Below are 17783 nucleotides of genomic sequence, written 5' to 3'. Positions count from 1 at the left end.
ATTGGGAGGCGTGGCTTCAGGGTGAGCTCGGAGAGAAAGGGGCGTGTGTTTACTTTGGAAATCTGGCTGACTCTCACTGAGTTTTCAAAATCTCCTACCCTACCTTTTTTACCTACCCTGCCCAAATCACTAAGAACACATGACTCGACCTGCTCCTGACCGTCATGGCGTCCATGTTGGCCTGCCCGCTGCTGCTTTGTTGTGATGTTCCTGCAGGGTTTGTGTACAGAATAAACCATTTCGAGTGGAGCTGCTGGAGTCAGGATAGAAACATCAATTAGCTCCTGTGATTACTGAAATCGTGATCTGTGATTGATGCGAGCTGCAGGTGACGTCTGCCGCCTCAAACACACTCACACACACTCAGGAGGAATTCACACTGAAATCCTCCTGACGCTGTGTGATCTGATCTGATCGCTGTCCTCACAAATCCTCACAAATTTGTATGCATCCTGACAGAAGCTGAGCTGTAGAATGCTCAGGAAATGCAGATTTGTACTTTCAATGCAGGATTATTGTTTCGTTTATCTAAACACATGTAGAGGAGTCTCACCGTCACCATTTGTCCAAATTACCACAGAAAACATACACAATAATCACTTATATAACCAAACATCCTCAACAAAAACTTCCCAGAAACGGAGCATCAGCCGTGTTTGAGATTAGCCTGTTTTAATGTTGATAATCCACCACATTAATCCCCTAAAATTCATACGCTTGTCACAAATCCTCACACATAGATGACACAAAAGGTCGCCCGGCTCTGTGTCTCTTCCACAATGCGTGTCATTTTCCCACAATGCCGCTGTCCCTCGATGTGGCTCCTGTGGTAAATGTCAGCCGCCGATCCTGCTGGAAGCACCCACGGAGCTCTGTGACCCGCCTGATCCTTCCTCAAGGTGGCTGAGATGAGGTCAAAGGTCAACGCCACACACACACTCTCACACTCCGCTAGCTGGGAGGTGTGAAGTCAGTTGCTTCCAGTCCACTCTTCCTCTCCTCCTCCTCCTCCTCTTCTCTCCTCCTGGTTACTGACCAGAGCTCTTTAACTAAAAGCACCTTCAATCCATCGCTCGGTCCATTAGTGCTGCCAGATGGGGGAGGCTGGGTCCTGGCGGCTATGTGTGACCCTACTCTGATTAATAGAGTAGGTGAGGGCAAAGGTGCGATGCACACCCCCACTCATTACCTCATTAGGATGGCCCACAGTGAAAGGTGATCTCCCTCATTATATCTCAATGAAGGGGGCTGAACTCGGCACAGTGTGAGCCGTCCAGCCGGGCTCGGGCTCTGCCCGGATCCCACCTGTTCTTTTTACACACTTCCACATAAAGTCACACCACTTTACACGGCGCTCCACTGCAGGAGACAAATCCAACATGGCGGACAGTCGTGCACATCAACCCGTGACTCCTGCTCACCTGCAGCTGAATAATGCTCCAATTATCCATCCACAAGTGCTTCCAGGGCTACTGCATCCTGTGTGTGTGTGTGTGTGTGTCTGTGTGTGTGTCTGTGTGTCTGTGTGTGTGTGTGTGTATGTGGACAGACATGCAGTTGTAGTCCTTGTAGGGTGAAAGTTGAATTTTCTTCTTTGTTCTTTATTCCCGGTGATGGAGGAGGTTATGTTTGCGAGTTCAGATTCCAGACGTTGTTTGCTTTCCGATGCTGCCTGTGCACATTCATTCATGTGAAAGCTGTTGAGATGAAGACAAACACGCTGTTTTTATATGTAATTTAAGGAATAAACTGGAATAGAAAGACTGGACAAAAAAAATAATTATCTTCTAGGTCTAAAAACATGAAAACTGAGATGTTTTTTACATTTTTATTGGCACATTTATTAGAATTTTGTGTGTGTTTAAAGCTCCTTTGGGCCAGAAATATAAGAAATATCTAAAATATTCATAATAAATATCATATAACAGAGTTGAAATCGATCCTGCTGCTGTGTCACACTGTAAATGTCTAAAACAGTCAGATGTGAGCCAGGGTTTGTTTTTTGGAGAACATGTTGGAGATGTTCTCATAGATCCTGCTGCTGTGTGAATCTTTTCCTGATGATGATGACGTTTGAATTATTCCTTAAACGCTGTCGTTCATGTGGGTCCTGTCGTTGTACGCTGCAGGTATTTAACACACACGCAGCTCTCTGGCTTTGTGCGTGGATCCTGCTGCTGCTGTTGTGAGTATATAGAAAACTCCAGCTGTGGTTTCAGACACATAGATGTGCTGATTCTATCGTGCTGCTGTAACAGCTCTAATTAAGTGTGATTACTTCATAGCTTTGCTTTAAATCCCTGTTTATTTATTTCTGTTGTTCAGAATGGCTTTCTTGGATTTCCTGTTTTATTTTGAAAGCACTTCCTCCTGTGTTTCCCTCCTTGTTGACCAGCTGACCCACCCTGATGTTTTCCACCTGTGTTTTGTATTGATGACCCTGCGTCTGCTCCGTGTGGTCGGTTGGGTTTCAGTAGTTTCTTTGGCTCTTGTCGTTGTTCATTGTGCCTCCTAGTTCTGATGGTTTTGGACTCTTTTGGCTTTATATTTTAGTTTGTTTGAACATGATGTCAGTACAGACGTTTGTTGGTGTTTATCATTGAGATTAATGCATGGAGCGGCAGGGATATAAAGCCTGATTACTTTTTGGTGCCAGAAATACTCACAAAATGTTACATTTTTTTTTTATTTTTAATTTTGACTTTAATAATCCTATCAGGGAAATTGCTTAAGTCTGCCCAGCAAAGAGCACAATGTGGGTAAAGTGTCTTGCCCAAGGACACACAGCAATGACTAGGGAGGAGCTGGGATCGAACCACCAACCTCCCGGTTATTGGACAACCCTGCTCTACCACTGTTACCCTGTACTATATATGTACTATATATATATTTATTGTGGCCTTGCCAGGAAGACGCTTCAGTTCCACGGACAGTCTGATAGAAGTGTCCACTGTCTGCAGAGGTGGGAAGTGGATCGGATCCTCTCACGTCCTCTCTTTTAATTATTCACACAGCCACTTCTGTAACTGTGTACACAGACAGAGGAGCCACAAGGCATCAAACTGCCTCAGAAGTGGCAGGGTTTATAGCGTGTTTGCTAACATTGTGGTGGAAATCATTTATAGTCTATGTTTAGATTTCCTCTCCATGATGGGGGGGTTGTGTTACATCGTCTTTCCCTGTAGTCGTACTTCATATAATTAGATGTGTTAATTTATTTAGGCACCAACAGAGAGAGAGAACGACAACGTGCACGCTTATATGCATATAGGTATGCCGTGAATAATTCCATATTTCTGAGTGCAGGGTTGGCTGCCTCCAGTGGGATGGAGGTGTTGGTGGTGGCGAGCAGGAGGAGACGGGAGCAGGGAGGAAGATAGAGGGGAAAGAGAGAGTCCCTCAGGCGTGTCCGGGCTCTGATGGCTCCCCTGACAACCTCCTCTGTAATGGTCTCCCTCTCTCTCTGAGTGCTGTGAAATTGCAGGCCGGCGCTCTACAGCTGAGGACTCAGAGGAGACAAACGGCCTTTTAATTCAGAGCGCAGAGAGGTGACGGAGAGGGAGGCCCTAAGGGAGGGCTACCAATCAGACATCCATCATACTAACCTCTCCCTTGGGACTGGCCCTGCCAAAGAGGGGCCCTGGAGGTGGTCTGGAGTGTGTGTGTGTGTGTGAGAGAGCATGCGTGTGTGCCTTTGGGGTTGGGGTGACACCGCATGGAGAAAGGAGGAGGAGGAGGAGGAGAGCCGGTGTGCTCAGGTGTCTGGGCTGTCACGGTGCAGAGTGGAGGGGAGCGGAGCTGTGAAGGTGGGGGTGATGTTTTTTTCCTTCCTCCCTCCATGTCGCACATTTATCTATGCACCTGTTTTAGATTTATATTTCTATCTGCTGCTTCCTCTGTTCTCTTTATGGCTTTATTTCCCGCTCAGAGGAAGGAGAGCTCCATGTTCAGGAACTGAATTATTGTAAACAAACATCCAGAGTGTGCAGAGAGAGTTCAGGGTCTGTTGTTTAAATCCTCTTTACCTGCTTTATAAATAAGAATCCAGAGAGAAAGAGAGACGTGGATCGAGCACCGCAGAGAGTTTTTTTATTTTATTTTTTTGTGAAGACCTCTCGGTACAGAATGAGGACTGATGCTCCAACCACTTCAGAAGGTTGGTCCTTGAAAAATGTGTGTTGTAAGACATAAACATTTGTGATGGGAGACAAACAAACAAACAAACAAACAAACTGAGGAGGAAATAAATACTTCTGACCTGCACGGAGCCTCTTATATAAAGAAAAGAACAGAAAAATATATGTTCTTATGTTAGGCTGCAGATAAGAAATAAGGTTATGGCAGCTGATCGTGCTGTTGTATGATGCTGTGAGCATTTAATATTTAACAACCTGTAAATAAACGACGTGCACTGTGATGGTTTTATGGATGATCCCAGCGTTTAGCTTGATTATAACGAAGGTTACAGCTGGATCATGTGGAACCTGCTGCAAATATTTAATATTTAAGCTAAAGTCTGTGTTTAATTAAATGTATGAAAATGTGCAGGTCTCCTTCCTGCTGTGTCAAAAATATTTAGTGGTCAGTAGAAGTCGGACAAACAGACGCAAAAGTTTATTTTAATTAAATATATGAGCTGCTGATTATTTATTATTCATCTGTGTGGTCAGTCACATAGAACTATACTGCACTATGGCTTCAGAGGTGTGTGTGGATCCTGCTGCTTGCACAACTGTATACAGAACTTTTTGTAAATACAGAAGATGAATGTGACGACTTTAACTATTTAAACATTAATTTATGTCTGTGCCAGTTCTGACACTTTAAAGATGCTGCTGCTGGAAATAAGTCCAGTAACTGAGCTTCACTTTGTGTGTGTGTGTGTGACTGTGTGTGTGTGTGTGTGTTTTAAATATCCTTTTTATATAAAGTTGGTGAAATTAAAGACATATATTAACATATATGTATTTTTTCAGGTTCTCTGTGGTTCCGTGCATCTCATGCTGTCTGCAGGGTGGAGAGTGTGTGTGAGGCTGAACAGAGCCTGTTGCTGTCCTTGGTGCTTCCTGCCTGCGGCACCACGGACAGCTCCCTCCTCTTCCTCCTCAGGTGAGTGTGCGGCTCTTCGGGCGGCGCTCAGAACAAAGCGGAGGCAAACAGAGCTCAGGCAGGAGGTGGATGCACGCTCACATGCTCCTTTTCCCACAGCCTCCTCTTTATTTACCTCCTTTGTGTGTGTGTGTGTTGTCTCTCTGACTAAAGGTGGCTGTGTTTGGAGCGTGGATAATTGGGCAGGTGTGTGTGTGTGTGTGTGTGTGTGTGTGTGTGTGTGTGTGTGTGTGTGTGTGTAAATAGCCAGGTTAAACCACATCAGCTATAGTTGCAGTGCACAAATTATGTCACAGCTGAGAGGCGGAGGATTCCTCTAATGGTTGTATAGAGTCAGTGTCATGTGTGAAAGTGTGAGTAAACAAACAAACAAACAAACAAACAAACAGGTCAGGGGGGGGGGACTCTCATCACATCCTCCTCCTCAGCACAGGGTTCTTTGCAGCCAGCAGCAGTTTGTTTGTTTGTTTCTTCCACGCTCCTTTTTCAAAATGAGTGAAATTTCACGGCTGCTGTCATTCACATGAAAACACGTCCCACTAACACGCATCAGCGCGCGCTGCGTGTTTGCTTAGGCTGCAGCCCACAGACTCGGCCTGTTGGTAAATATTGAAACTCCCACTCTCTTAAAGGTGCCCGGGCCTCCTCCTATTGATGAGCTCCGGCTAATCCATCGCATTTCCCTGTTAATGGCTTTCTGCATGAGAAAAGGCCCGCGCGGCCCCTCCTCACACACACACACACACACACACACGAGGCCATTATAAGGCTTGTGTAGTATTAGCCCGCTTGTTCGGCCACTCCCACTCCCCCCATGCTGCATCTATTCATATTCATGTCAGCGGCGGCCTGTTCTGCAGGTATCCCTCCGTCAGTCCCGCGTCATGTTCTGGCTCTGAGTCTCTGGTGTCTCCGTGACCCGCCATGAAACCTCCCGGCCACTGCACACACACACACACACACACACAGAAAAAAGAGAAAGGAGGCAGCCAGCATCCACGGCCCAGGTACAAACTGCACGGCGCGTGCTTCAGGGAGGCTACACACACAGCTATGGACGTGTAACCATAACAACTGCGCGCTGATTGGCTCTCCTGGCACGGGAATTAACAAGGCCGTCATCCAATCTGAGCGCAGGATGCGCGTCGCGCTGGCAAAACCTCGTGATAACCCAGGCAGAGTGATGTGAAAGTGGCGACGTGAGGTGAGCCCGGAGGAAATTACTGGACCCAAAACAAAAGCACGAGCTGGGGGACCGTTTCCGTGAACCGAACAGGTGTGAACGATGATGTTTTAACTGAGAGTTTGTGAGGAAAAGATGTCCGGTTCGTCCATTACGCAGTCCATCAGCTGGCGGAGCTGAGATTTCTCCTCCTCTCCTTTTTTTTTGGATTGTGGATTGTGACAAGTAGCGGGACAGCGACTAAAACCAGGACCAGGACTATAACAGTTCCAGGGGATTGTCAGCCGAGAAGGTTCCTCCAGTTTCCGCCTGTCAGCACGACCCTTACGGAGCCAAGACGTTGTTCCGCGTAGACCCGGCGTGCCCCAGTCCGAGCAGCGCAGTCCGTGCGGGAAGGTCGGCACTCGGCGTCCTGCAGGCCGGCGACATGATGGTCCACTGTGCCGGGTGCGAACGGCCCATCCTGGACCGGTTCCTCCTCAACGTGCTGGACCGAGCCTGGCACGCCAAGTGCGTCCAGTGCTGCGAGTGCAACTGCAACCTCACCGAGAAGTGCTTCTCCAGGGACGGGAAGCTGTATTGCAAAATGGACTTTTTCAGGTAACACAGCGCGTGGAGTCCACGAGAACATAACGACACAGTGTAGGAGGAAGGGAATTTAATTATAGGAGAAAAATGAACAGAAGAAAAATACAAATCTGGCCCAAAGAGTGTGTGTGTGCGCGCAGGGGTCAGGTCAGAGGTGAGGAGACGCAAGGCCACAGATGCAAAACAGAGAATTTACGCAGAGTAAATATTTTAGTCTGAACCATTATTTAAAACCTTGATCAGAGTGGAACCTGCCGGACCTGCGTGGCCTCTCGATCACATTTAATTGCACCGTGCAGCCACGTGTTTGCATTTTTAAAAATCTATTTCCAAGCTCCAGAGACACTCTGACTGTTTCAAACAGCCATCAGGCTGTTAAAGCGCCACAATATCCAAAAAGTGTTCCAGGTAATTGAGTGATAAGTGAGGCCCTTGTTTGTCCCGTCGCATCATTTTCATTTGTATGTGTCAGTTACTTTCCCCCCAAATTGTCTAATGACATGTAAGACGCGTCAGCCTTTGTTGCGGCCGGGCTGTGATTGGCCTCTCACGGCCTTGGCCATCATATTACCGCAGCTTCCATCAAGCGCTGGATTTAAATGGGCAGCCATTAGCCGGGCGAAACAGTAATCACCCTAATGTGTCCATTTGTTGTGTAAGTAGAGTTGTGCCCTTGTTTTTTTGCGCTGGGTTGAGAGAGATAGGGGGGGGGGGGCTTTGGCCATGCATGCATGTGAAAGGGAAAAAGGGACAGTGAAGCGATACCATTGCAAATTCACAGACACAAGCTGACATTAGTGCTGGAACAAAAAGAGGACTGTTGTTCCTGGAGGACCCAGGTATAGGCCTCACACAGAGTCCAGGGAGGGCAGCAAGCAGTGCAGGTGATCAAAATCAACTTTCCCTCAAACAGCACCTCCTCCTCCTCCTCCTCTTCCTGTCACATCAGAATTTATTTTGGGGCCATTTGTGTATCAAACTGATGAGTCTTCCCACCCAGTGTACTGTTTAAGCGGGTGAATATGGATTAAGAGCAGATTTTCACGCTAAGATGCTCCCACTCTGCTTAATCCTGTAATATATCCCGTGCTACAATGTGTTGATTGTCACTAATACGTTTTGCGTGGGGTTATTGTCACAGCACCTCAATCACAAATTAGATTTTTTTTTAGTTACGTTTCCACACAAATTATTCAGCTTTATATCAGTGATTTATTTAGAAATGTTGGTTATTATTATTATTAGATTATTATTATTTAATTTTACTTTCGATTAATAATATTTATTCCTTTTGACACTAAATATTATTTTTATTCTCATACCTCGTATAATAATAATATAAATCTAATCTAACGCTGCTTTTGTTTTTATTAGCTTAAATACATTTATTTTTCTTTTTTATTAATTTAAAAAAATAAAATCTGCAAAATAAAAAAATCTAAATTTCTGTTTTAATTTTATTTTGTTTTATTTTAACTAAATCATTTCTCCCTTCATGTTTCGATCCAGGCGGTTTGGCACGAAGTGCGCGGGCTGCCTGCAGGGGATCTCGCCGAACGACCTGGTCCGTAAAGCCCGCAGCAAAGTGTTCCACCTGAACTGCTTCACCTGCATGGTGTGTAACAAGCAGCTGTCCACGGGAGAGGAACTCTATGTCATAGACGAAAACAAGTTTGTGTGCAAAGAAGATTATTTGAGCTCCGGGGCCATAAAGGAGGTCAACCTGAACTCAGGTAAGCGTCTTTCTGCGCGTCTTTACGCACGTTTGGCTCAAAAATCGACCCAAAAAAAGCAAAATATTTTACAATTTAATATTTTTATTTGTTTAAATTTCCTGACACATGTGGACAATTATTTTAAAAAAAATACACGTCTGACAAATAAATAAAATGCCGCTGTGAGGGGACAAAAGAACGCCGAGGGCGGATCCTTCAGGCGCCCTGTAAGGTTTCTGTAGAGTCCGTGGAGAGCAGAACAGTTCTAATATTTACCTCCACAGACCAGGAGCTTTGTGTTATTGTGCGCCGGGCTCCGCTGGGGACGAGTGTCCGTGCGCGCTGCTCCTCTTTCTATTCATCCTTATCGAACAGGCTCAGGAGGCGCAGCGCCGCTCCCGCCCTGCGCGTCACACGCTGCCTGCTTTTGTAAATAATATGCAAACATGTTCATAAATAATCATGATTCCAGTGCTGCTTTAAAATCTGTTTATTTAAATTTACAGATAATATTTGATTAGATGTAAATTTATATTAAAAAAATCAGCGTTTTAAAAGTAAAATGTATAATATGTGCTTGATCTAGATGTTTTTTTGGACTGATTTCATGAGGTTTATGGCACAGTTTGGATGCGTAATGGTGTGTTGCCGCTGCGCATCTCCGGGCCTGATTAAAACCAGGACCCCCCACCACCACCCCCCCTCCCGCCTGACATTTCGGATCGTGACCTTCCCTCTTGTTTGTTTTCGCGGCAGTGTCGTCGTGCACAGATAGGAGTTTATCGCCGGATCTGCCGGACCCAACACAGGACGACATAAAGGAGACGGACAATTCCACGTCCTCTGATAAGGAAACGAACAATATTGAGAACGAGGAGCAGAACCCGGGGGCCAAAAGGCGAGGGCCCCGGACCACCATCAAGGCCAAGCAGCTGGAAACGTTAAAGGCTGCGTTTGTGGCCACGCCGAAACCCACCCGGCACATCCGGGAGCAGCTGGCCCAGGAAACGGGACTGAACATGCGCGTCATCCAGGTAAGACCTGCTGCCTGGTACCGGGGGCTTTGTGCGGGGTAAAAATTAATGTGTGTGTGTGTGAGGGGGGGAGGAGGAGGACCTGCAGAGAGACAAAGACAAATTAGAGACAAATGACGGATTATAAATCAGTGAAATTAGCTTTTAATTCCAGCGCGATGCGCAGACATTTAACTGAAGGCCTCATTATCCGCTGGAGAGGTGTCAAAACATGATGTGGACCATTAGGATCCAAACACAAAGGTTTGATCCTTAACATGAAATGGATCCAAATGAACTGATCAGTTTATGAAAAAAAAAGTTTTACTGAGATTGTTTCTATTTTTATGTTTTCAAACAATATTTTAGAATGAACAGTTTTTATATTTCCCTCCCAGAAGTATTGTTTTTTAATTGAAGGGGTGTAATATGACAGTGTGTGTGTGAAATGAGTGAAAGGTTAGCTTTGTTTTTGCCAAATGTAAAAAGAACCCCACATACAAACATGTTGTTTTGGACCCCTCACACACACACACACACACACACACACACACACACACACACACACACACACACACACACGCGCAGCCGTCTGGGTGCAGACTGTGTCAGGATGATTAGCACCATCTCTGCCAACTGTGATGTGGCTTTTTGTGCACTCACTGTAATTATCGCTGATTTCACAGATTTACATACCGCCCTCCCCTTTCCCACCTCTCCGCTCTTACTCACTTACAGCCTGGCTACTCCACTCTATATCATACACTGCTCTGTGTGTGTGTGTGTGTGTGTGTGTGTGCATCAATCATTCAATCAGGCAGACAATCAATAAATCAGTCAGTCAGTCAGTCTGTGGTCCCTCCTCTCTTCCTCCTCCTCCTCCTCCTCCTCCTCCTCCTCCTCCTCCTCCTCCTCCTCTCTTGTTTTGTTGCTCGGAGCCAAAATGGAGGCTGAGTTTCGTCATCTTCCCTCCTCGTTCAGTGTGTGTTAAATACCATTGCTCTCAACGCGGGGAGCCCTGTGAGCCACGCTGCTTCTCCAGCATGTGTATGTAATCCCTAAGCAACGCTCTCTCAAGGGAAGCGGGAGCATTTCCATAAAAATGTACCCTACAGTTAGACGATTGTTCTCAATAAGCAGGTGTTGCCTTTGCTGCTGGAGCACAGAGAGCGCAGCCTAAGTGCTTTTTTAGGTGTGTGTGTGTGTGTTTTTTAGTGTGCGTGTGTTTTTGTTAATCTGTAGCACAGTGGGATTCTGCCTCTGGTGTAGCCCGGCTGGTGTGAACATACATCATTATGCAGCAGTGATGCAAAGACGACACAAGATGTGTTATGTGCTTCTAATGCAAAGACATTTCTCCATGTGGCGTGCTGCAGCTTCCCAAGTTTTTCAAATCCTCCCTTTGTTGCCTTTGAAATAAAGTTTATTTAATCATAAGGACGTTAGGAGTCTTAATAGTTTCGCAGCTTTTCATGAGTGAAAAGTGTTTCCAGCTAATTTTTAGCCACGCAGCCTCTGATGCTTTGTGCAGCCTCTCGTTCTGATGTGATCACTGTGAGATGTTTGATTGCATTTTTTTTCTGAATTTACACCTCGATTATTTCACATGCAGAGAGAGCACGGCTAATTGTGATGCAGTAAATACAGTTCAGAGAATTGGGTTCACGGCAGGCCAGGAACGAGTGGTTCTTATTGCGTGCAGGTTTTGATTAAGAGGAAGAAAAACCCGACTTGACGCTGGAATCTCTTGTTGTTTGAAATGAAGCACATCAGCGAGTGAGGAGTCCGTGCGTTTTCATTTGTTTTCGGTTGCTGTTCATGCAACATGCAGCCAGCCGGGCCCCCCAGTCCTGATCCTGGTGTTTTTTGTTGTTGTTGTGGTGGAAGACTGAGACGTTTCTGGGTTTGTTTGTTTTTTTCAGGTTTGGTTCCAGAACAGAAGATCCAAAGAGCGACGGATGAAGCAGCTGAGCGCTCTCGGGGCCCGGCGGCACGCCTTCTTCAGGGGTCCGAGGAGAATGAGGCCCCTAGGAGGCAGGCTGGAGGATCCAGACATCCTGGGACCTGGAGCGTACGGGTACTACGGAGGTAAGGAACCTCCACGCCTGCTGCTATCAGACTGAATCTGTGAGCTGGTTTCACACTTTCAGAGCACATCGCCCGTCCTTCATTTGACAAACACAACAGGTTTCAAAGCTGACTTCTGGTCTGGAACGTCATTAAAGCGTAAAAACCCGTTTAACCGTCCCACGCTGTCATCTGTTGAGCCGCCATGTTAGATGGAATCTAATGCATTCCGACCGGACGCTTTGTAAACAAAGCTAGCAGCATGTGGTTCACTCCAGTCCAACGTTTCCACTCAGTTTATGCAGATTTATCTGTTGTTATCCCGCCCTCTGAAAAGAAACGTGAGATTAGATTCCTGTGCCATGTCAGCCCGTCATTGGACACACACAGATTAACCCGAGGGCTGAAAAGTTACCACAATGGCTGCAGAAGAGTTTTAATCATCCTCTGAACAAACGGCCGACACAGCTTCATGTGTGGAAATATGTTGGATTCTGCAGCGTGACAGTGACACTGACCATTGTGGGACTATTTTAGGACGTTTTTGTGGCACCAGTCCTGAAGGAGACGTCCATAACGTGTGTGGTGTTGATAGAATACACTGACTTCAGGTTCCTCCTATTTATCTGTTACCAAAGGCTGGTTCGGGGCCCGCAGGCAGGTCGCAGGAGGTTTTATTTGGGTCTAATTTCTTGATGTTTTGTGCATAAATCTTGTGACTCCTGTCTTTAAATGGATGGTTTTGCAGATTCGGGATAATATTATGAGGTGATGACAGTAGAAATCGTCAGTGACGGCTGTGAAAATCTTTGTGCTTTTATTTTGGCGGGTTTTTATTAAACTTGAATTAACATACGGCGTGTTGATGTCGAGGTATTTTATTAAAAACCAAATTCTTTAACAAAAGAAAAGGTCTAAAGGTGTGAGACAGGAGCAGGTGAGATAACGCCTCCAGCAGATGCACCTGTCGTGTCTGTCAGCTTCTCGTCTTTGACGGACAGTTGGCGGTTTGCATGCACGTCTACCTGCAGCGCCCCGACACTGAGGATACAATAAACTGGAGCCTTCAAGGCTGCGAGGCAGAGAGTGGGAGGGGACGACAGAGGACAAAACCTCCAGCCCTCACCCACAGCTCTCTCCTGCTTTCCTCACACCCTTTTGTGCGGCGGTGGCGGTGGCGGTGGCGGCGGCGGCGGCACAGGCCGGGCCTGCTCGCCTTTATCTGTGTTCCTCTGCTGCTGTTCGGAGAGGCAGGAATGCCTGTGTGTGGTATGATGTGTGTCTGCATGTGCGAGTGTAATTATAGTTTGCAGAGCTAACACTCCCCCCGACACCCTCCCTCGTCTCTCTCACACACACAGAAGCTTGTTGCTTATCCTCAAGGTCGGCCAAACTAGCAGGGGCCTGTTTGTGAGATCAAATAATTAGCTTGTTTGTGAAAGTGGTGTCAGCTCTCTTATTGTTTCTCCAGATAATTTCCATAAAGTCTATGTGCAGCAGCAAATATAAATATTATAATTAGGCATCTCGTTCTCTGACGTCTAACCCGTTAGGCCTCCGTTCTTCCTGTTTAGCCTGTTTAGCCTGAGTGTGAGGAGCATATGGCGGCGGTGCAGAGACGCTGTAGTGTAACATCTGTGGCCCCGCCATCGATCTGGAGCAGAATGGACGGAGAATGTGGAGCGGGGAATGAGAATTCAGAGGGCAGGTGGAGGCAGGTGGAGGCTCGTGGATGTGGAGTGGATGCATCTTTTCCTATCTGTGCTAATAAATATACATATATATATATATAACAAACGTCTGGTTAGCTTAGCACAAAATTCAAACACAACAGGAGACTGTTAGCCTAGCTGTGTTCAAGCTCGCTAAGTGTAAGTAGGACTAAAATGTAAAAAAAACTTTTAATATTAATGGAGTCTGCTGGTTGCTTAGCAACCCCTTTCGTGACAACCTTCTAAATTAAAAAAAAAAAAAAAACTGGATGTAGCGTAGCGCTGATTAGCATGACGTCCATGTTCTGGCTTGTTGAAGGCGTCGCTAAGCAGCATAAACACAGATGGATGAAGCCTTGGTGACATCACACGCAGGCTTCTGAAAGGTGGTGTGGTCGCCACCATGGCTGCACCACCTAACCAACAGAATGGGCTGTTGATTAAAGAGGCCACGCCCCCCCCCCCCCCCTCTCATAATAACCTCCAGTAGTTGTAGCAGGCTGTGAGGAATGTTTATTTACGCTGTGAAGTCGGGCTGGTTTACGTGGAGGTCTGTGAAGGATGACACCCTCAAGTGGCCATTAGAGGAAATTTTAAACAGTGACAGACAAATAATGTTTTCATCCTGTTTAAATAAATTTGCAAAGATGATCCGTGTCTGTACTTTAATCTGTAATTTATGAGTTATGAGTGTCACATGGGGCTGCAGGAGCACCAAGATGTGTCAAAAAAACATATCACGCAGGAACAAAACACATTTTCTCAGCATGTATGTTGCCTGTTTGGAGGCTGCTGCTGTTGATTCTGCAGCCAAAGAGGATTCTCCGAGAAGGCGGCTGCTGCTGTTTACATCCTCTGTGGAGGAGCTGATGGGTGCACGGAGCTGGGCTGGACAAGGGTTTCCCTTTGTGCTAAGCTAAGCTAACTGTCTCTAGTATTGATCATTTAATGATTTCTGTTGGCAGGAGAGTAAATATTAATACAATCAACACTTGAGAGTGGAGTGACCCGTGTAAATTTGTCCACAAACGAGCAGACTTCTTGTTTTTGAGGCTGTGCAGAGAATTACAAACTTCTTGACTTATAATAAAATGAGAAGGCAGCCGCAGACGTCAAACCAAAAGCTCCCAGAGGTGTGAACATGCTGTCAGTGTCACAGAGAAAATGTTAATGTTGTGTTAATCCAGGTGTATGTGGCAGATTGTGTGTGGCAGGAACACACTCGTGGCTGGATTCAGTCATTAATGTGTCAGTGAGGAGCTGATGTTCTTCATACGATGAACGTTGTTGTGTTTTTCCCCTGTTTGTCCGGTGAAGCCGTGTCCTCCTGCCCTCTGCAGCGCCGGCTGTCTTACATATATATAAGCAGACATCATTTGTTTTGGCACACCGCTCTTGGCGTGTCGGAGCTGGTGGATAATAACACAGGAACTCCACATAGGAAGAGTTCTTGCAGCCTCAGCTGCGTTGGATTGTGGGACATGAAGCGGAGCTCAGGAAAAACAGCCGCGGCCCGGCGCCGGAGGACCTGGCAGGCCGGGAGTCCACGGCGCCGCACGCATGGCTGCGAGCTGAATGAGAGCGGGAGATGAATGCGTGTGTGTGGAGAGGCGAGGGAAGTGAGGTGGAGAGGTGTGGAGTTGTTTATACACTCAAATGAGGCTGTTGGAGACCGGTTGGTTGGAAATTGGACATGATCAATTCCACCACTTAGGCAGGGGTGGAGCTGTGTGGCTGCTGAGAGTCTAACCTGCTGTGTTCTCCTGTCCCCCCCCCCACACAGAGTACCAAGCGGACTACTACGGACCAGGGAGCAACTACGACTTCTTCCCTCACGGCCCTCCGTCCTCGCAGGCCCAGTCCCCGGCGGAGTCCCCTTACATTCTGGGCTCCGGAGGCATGGAGGGATCGGGGCACCACCCGTCAGACGACCAAAGGTTCACGGACATGATCTCCCACGCCGAGACCCCGAGCCCCGAGCCGGGTCTGCCGAGCTCTCTGCAGCCCGTCCCGGGGGAGGCGTACGGGGGCGGACCCAGTCCTCCTTTCTCCTTGGCGAGTAACTCCAGCTACAGCGCTCCGATGTCCCACCAAGGCCAGGAGATGGGAGAGAGCACAGCCTGGTAGAGGACACAGAGAGGACACTTCCTGGGCTGGGACGTCAGCCTCGTTAATTCAGGACATGAAACAAGAAAAAAATTCTGAGTTTTTTTTTTTTTTTTTTTTTAAACATTTTGTCATGGACAAGAAGGGGACCGCTGGAGGACAGAGGCACTGGATTCAAAATGTTCAAAAAGAAAAAAGAACATCCGAACGCTTCAGGCCTTCCCCTGGTTGTGAACGAGAGAAATGCCAAAGGGGACACGTCTCCGCACGTCTCACCACGTCTCACCACGTCTCACCACGTCTCACCATGTTTTTATTTTTAGAGGAAGTTCCTTCCGTCGCTCTTCATCGTCACTTATTACAGACAAAGACAAAGGATTTTTGATACATGCTTTAATGTCAATCACTCACAAATATTTTAAACAATATGTCTGCTGCTGCTCCACACACACACACACACACACACACACACACACACACCCCCGACATCTTCCACAAAGCACAAACAAACAGTATTCTTGATCACAGCTTAAAAGAAGGACGTCTATACCATTATTCAAAACACGGTCCCAATTATACAGACACTTGTACCCACACACACACACACACACACATCTCACACCCATCGAGGCGGCCCTGATAGTTCTGCTCCGCACACTGCTTCGCCTGACCTTCCTTTTGTTACAGTCCCTTTTAAAAAACATGTTTTAATGGAAATGATTTCAAAAGAACATTGAACCCATAATGGAGAACGTCCTTCAACAGCTGAGGTCTCCTTCCTCTAAAGAGAGAAAACAAAAGAGGGGGCAGACAACATCTGTGACATTACCACTGTCTGCTCCCAGGCACTCCACGCCATCTAGTGGCTGCTTTTATTAAAGACACAGGATTTATTTTAGTTATCAGCTCAGAGCAACAGAGTCTGTGTGTGTGTGGATAGATCAGGGCCGAGGCTTTGTGAAAACATATTAAAGCAGACAGTTTTTAATTTTGACTCCACGTCTCATCGCTCTACTTGAAAAATGGTTTTTGAGGTAATTTGTGTTTCATTTGGACGTCGTGTAAGATCTAGAAAGAATGTGTCTTATTCTTGGATACAAAAGTGAGTGTGTGAGTGTGTGTGTGTGTGTGTGTGTGTGGGGGGGGGGGGGTGCTTGTTTCTGTGTGTTTGTGTGTGTGTGTAAAAAAGGGGGGGTAAAAGGGGCAAGGCTGTATTATTTCTATGTACATAGCACTGGTAATAAAACCTTCTCTTACAACTTGAACAGCTGGATTTATTGATCCTGTATTTGTCTGATTTTTATATTTTATTGTTTCAAATTTTTTTAAAATAAAAAAACAAGAAAAGATTTTTTTAAAAAAATCAGGCCACAGATTCCAACGGTCTTTGAATGCATCATGTGTGCACAGTTTTAAAACGTGATCAAATAACTGATTGAATTTCCCACTTTTATAATTATAATGTTAATTAAAATGTTAAAAACAATAATTATAAGCCGCTTTAAAACAGTGCTAATTGGTTCTAATCTGTATGTTTAAGCACTAATTATGGACTTATTGATCAGACTTTTACCCTCTTGAGTTAAAAAAAAAATATTTTTGCTACTTATCCACCTTTTCTGCAGTTTAAATTCAAGTATAATATCTGCAGTTGACATTTTTTAACCACTTGGAGGCTGCACAATAAGCTAAATCATTACATGAATAAACTGCCTCTTCACAGAAACAGCAGAATTCATCTGGAGCTGTGTTTTCTCATCAATGTTTTTGGCTCTCTCTCAGTTGCTAATTGCTAACACTGTCATTAAAGTGTTTCTTAGTAGAAAAAAATGAAGCTTTCACTGTCATAAAACGGCGCTCGGCTCTCACAGGCCTCTTCCAGTTAGCACAGAAATCATCCAACAACCAACCAACATGATGATTTTCTGGCTCAAGGCTCCCTGCAGAGATCCAGCAAAGCACAGCTGGGCTAAAAACATCCGTCATTCTCAGTGAAACCGGGTCTGCTGCATCTATGTCTTTCACTGCATTACCACTTTGTACCACTAGATGGAATCATGAGTCATACGCTCCGCCCCCTCTGCGTCCTCGTGGCTCTGGACCTGGAGGCTGCAGCGGGTGGTGGCTCCATCATCCTCCAGGTCGGTTGTTGGGTGATTTCTGTGTAAGTCTGGTGATGCTACTCACAGCAGAACACCTGCACAGACTTTACCTTTATATTGTATTTAAGTGATTCTGTATCAAATTAAGACGCAGCATAAATCACGGCTCTCCTCCAGCACCGAGCTCT

General features: G+C 46.1%; 1 protein-coding gene across 1 annotated transcript; it reads left to right on the top strand.

Annotated features, from left to right (window-relative positions):
• The first annotated feature begins 6719 nt into the window (after nt 1-6719).
• Nucleotides 6720-15534, top strand: lhx5 (LIM homeobox 5). Its single transcript, XM_028418256.1, has 5 exons — nt 6720-6892; nt 8390-8613; nt 9352-9629; nt 11531-11696; nt 15171-15534. Exons 1-5 carry the CDS (start codon nt 6720-6722, stop codon nt 15512-15514), a joined length of 1185 nt encoding a protein of 394 aa, XP_028274057.1. The 3' UTR covers nt 15515-15534.
• The last annotated feature ends 2249 nt before the right edge of the window (nt 15535-17783 follow it).

This window comes from Parambassis ranga, chromosome 12, assembly GCF_900634625.1.
Source record: "Parambassis ranga chromosome 12, fParRan2.1, whole genome shotgun sequence".
Lineage (NCBI taxonomy): Eukaryota > Metazoa > Chordata > Actinopteri > Ambassidae > Parambassis > Parambassis ranga.
The sequence above is the reverse complement of the archived record's forward strand: the minus strand, read 5'-3'. Positions and strand labels throughout refer to the sequence as shown.

Excerpts from the sequence above, each read along its gene's own strand:
- lhx5 (XM_028418256.1), top strand. The coding sequence starts at position 6,720 with ATGATGGTCCACTGTGCCGGGTGCGAACGGCCCATCCTGGACCGGTTC. Across the intron at positions 6,893-8,389 it reads TGCAAAATGGACTTTTTCAG|GCGGTTTGGCACGAAGTGCG; the intron begins GTAACACAGCGC and ends GTTTCGATCCAG. Across the intron at positions 11,697-15,170 it reads AGCGTACGGGTACTACGGAG|AGTACCAAGCGGACTACTAC; the intron begins GTAAGGAACCTC and ends CCCCCCACACAG.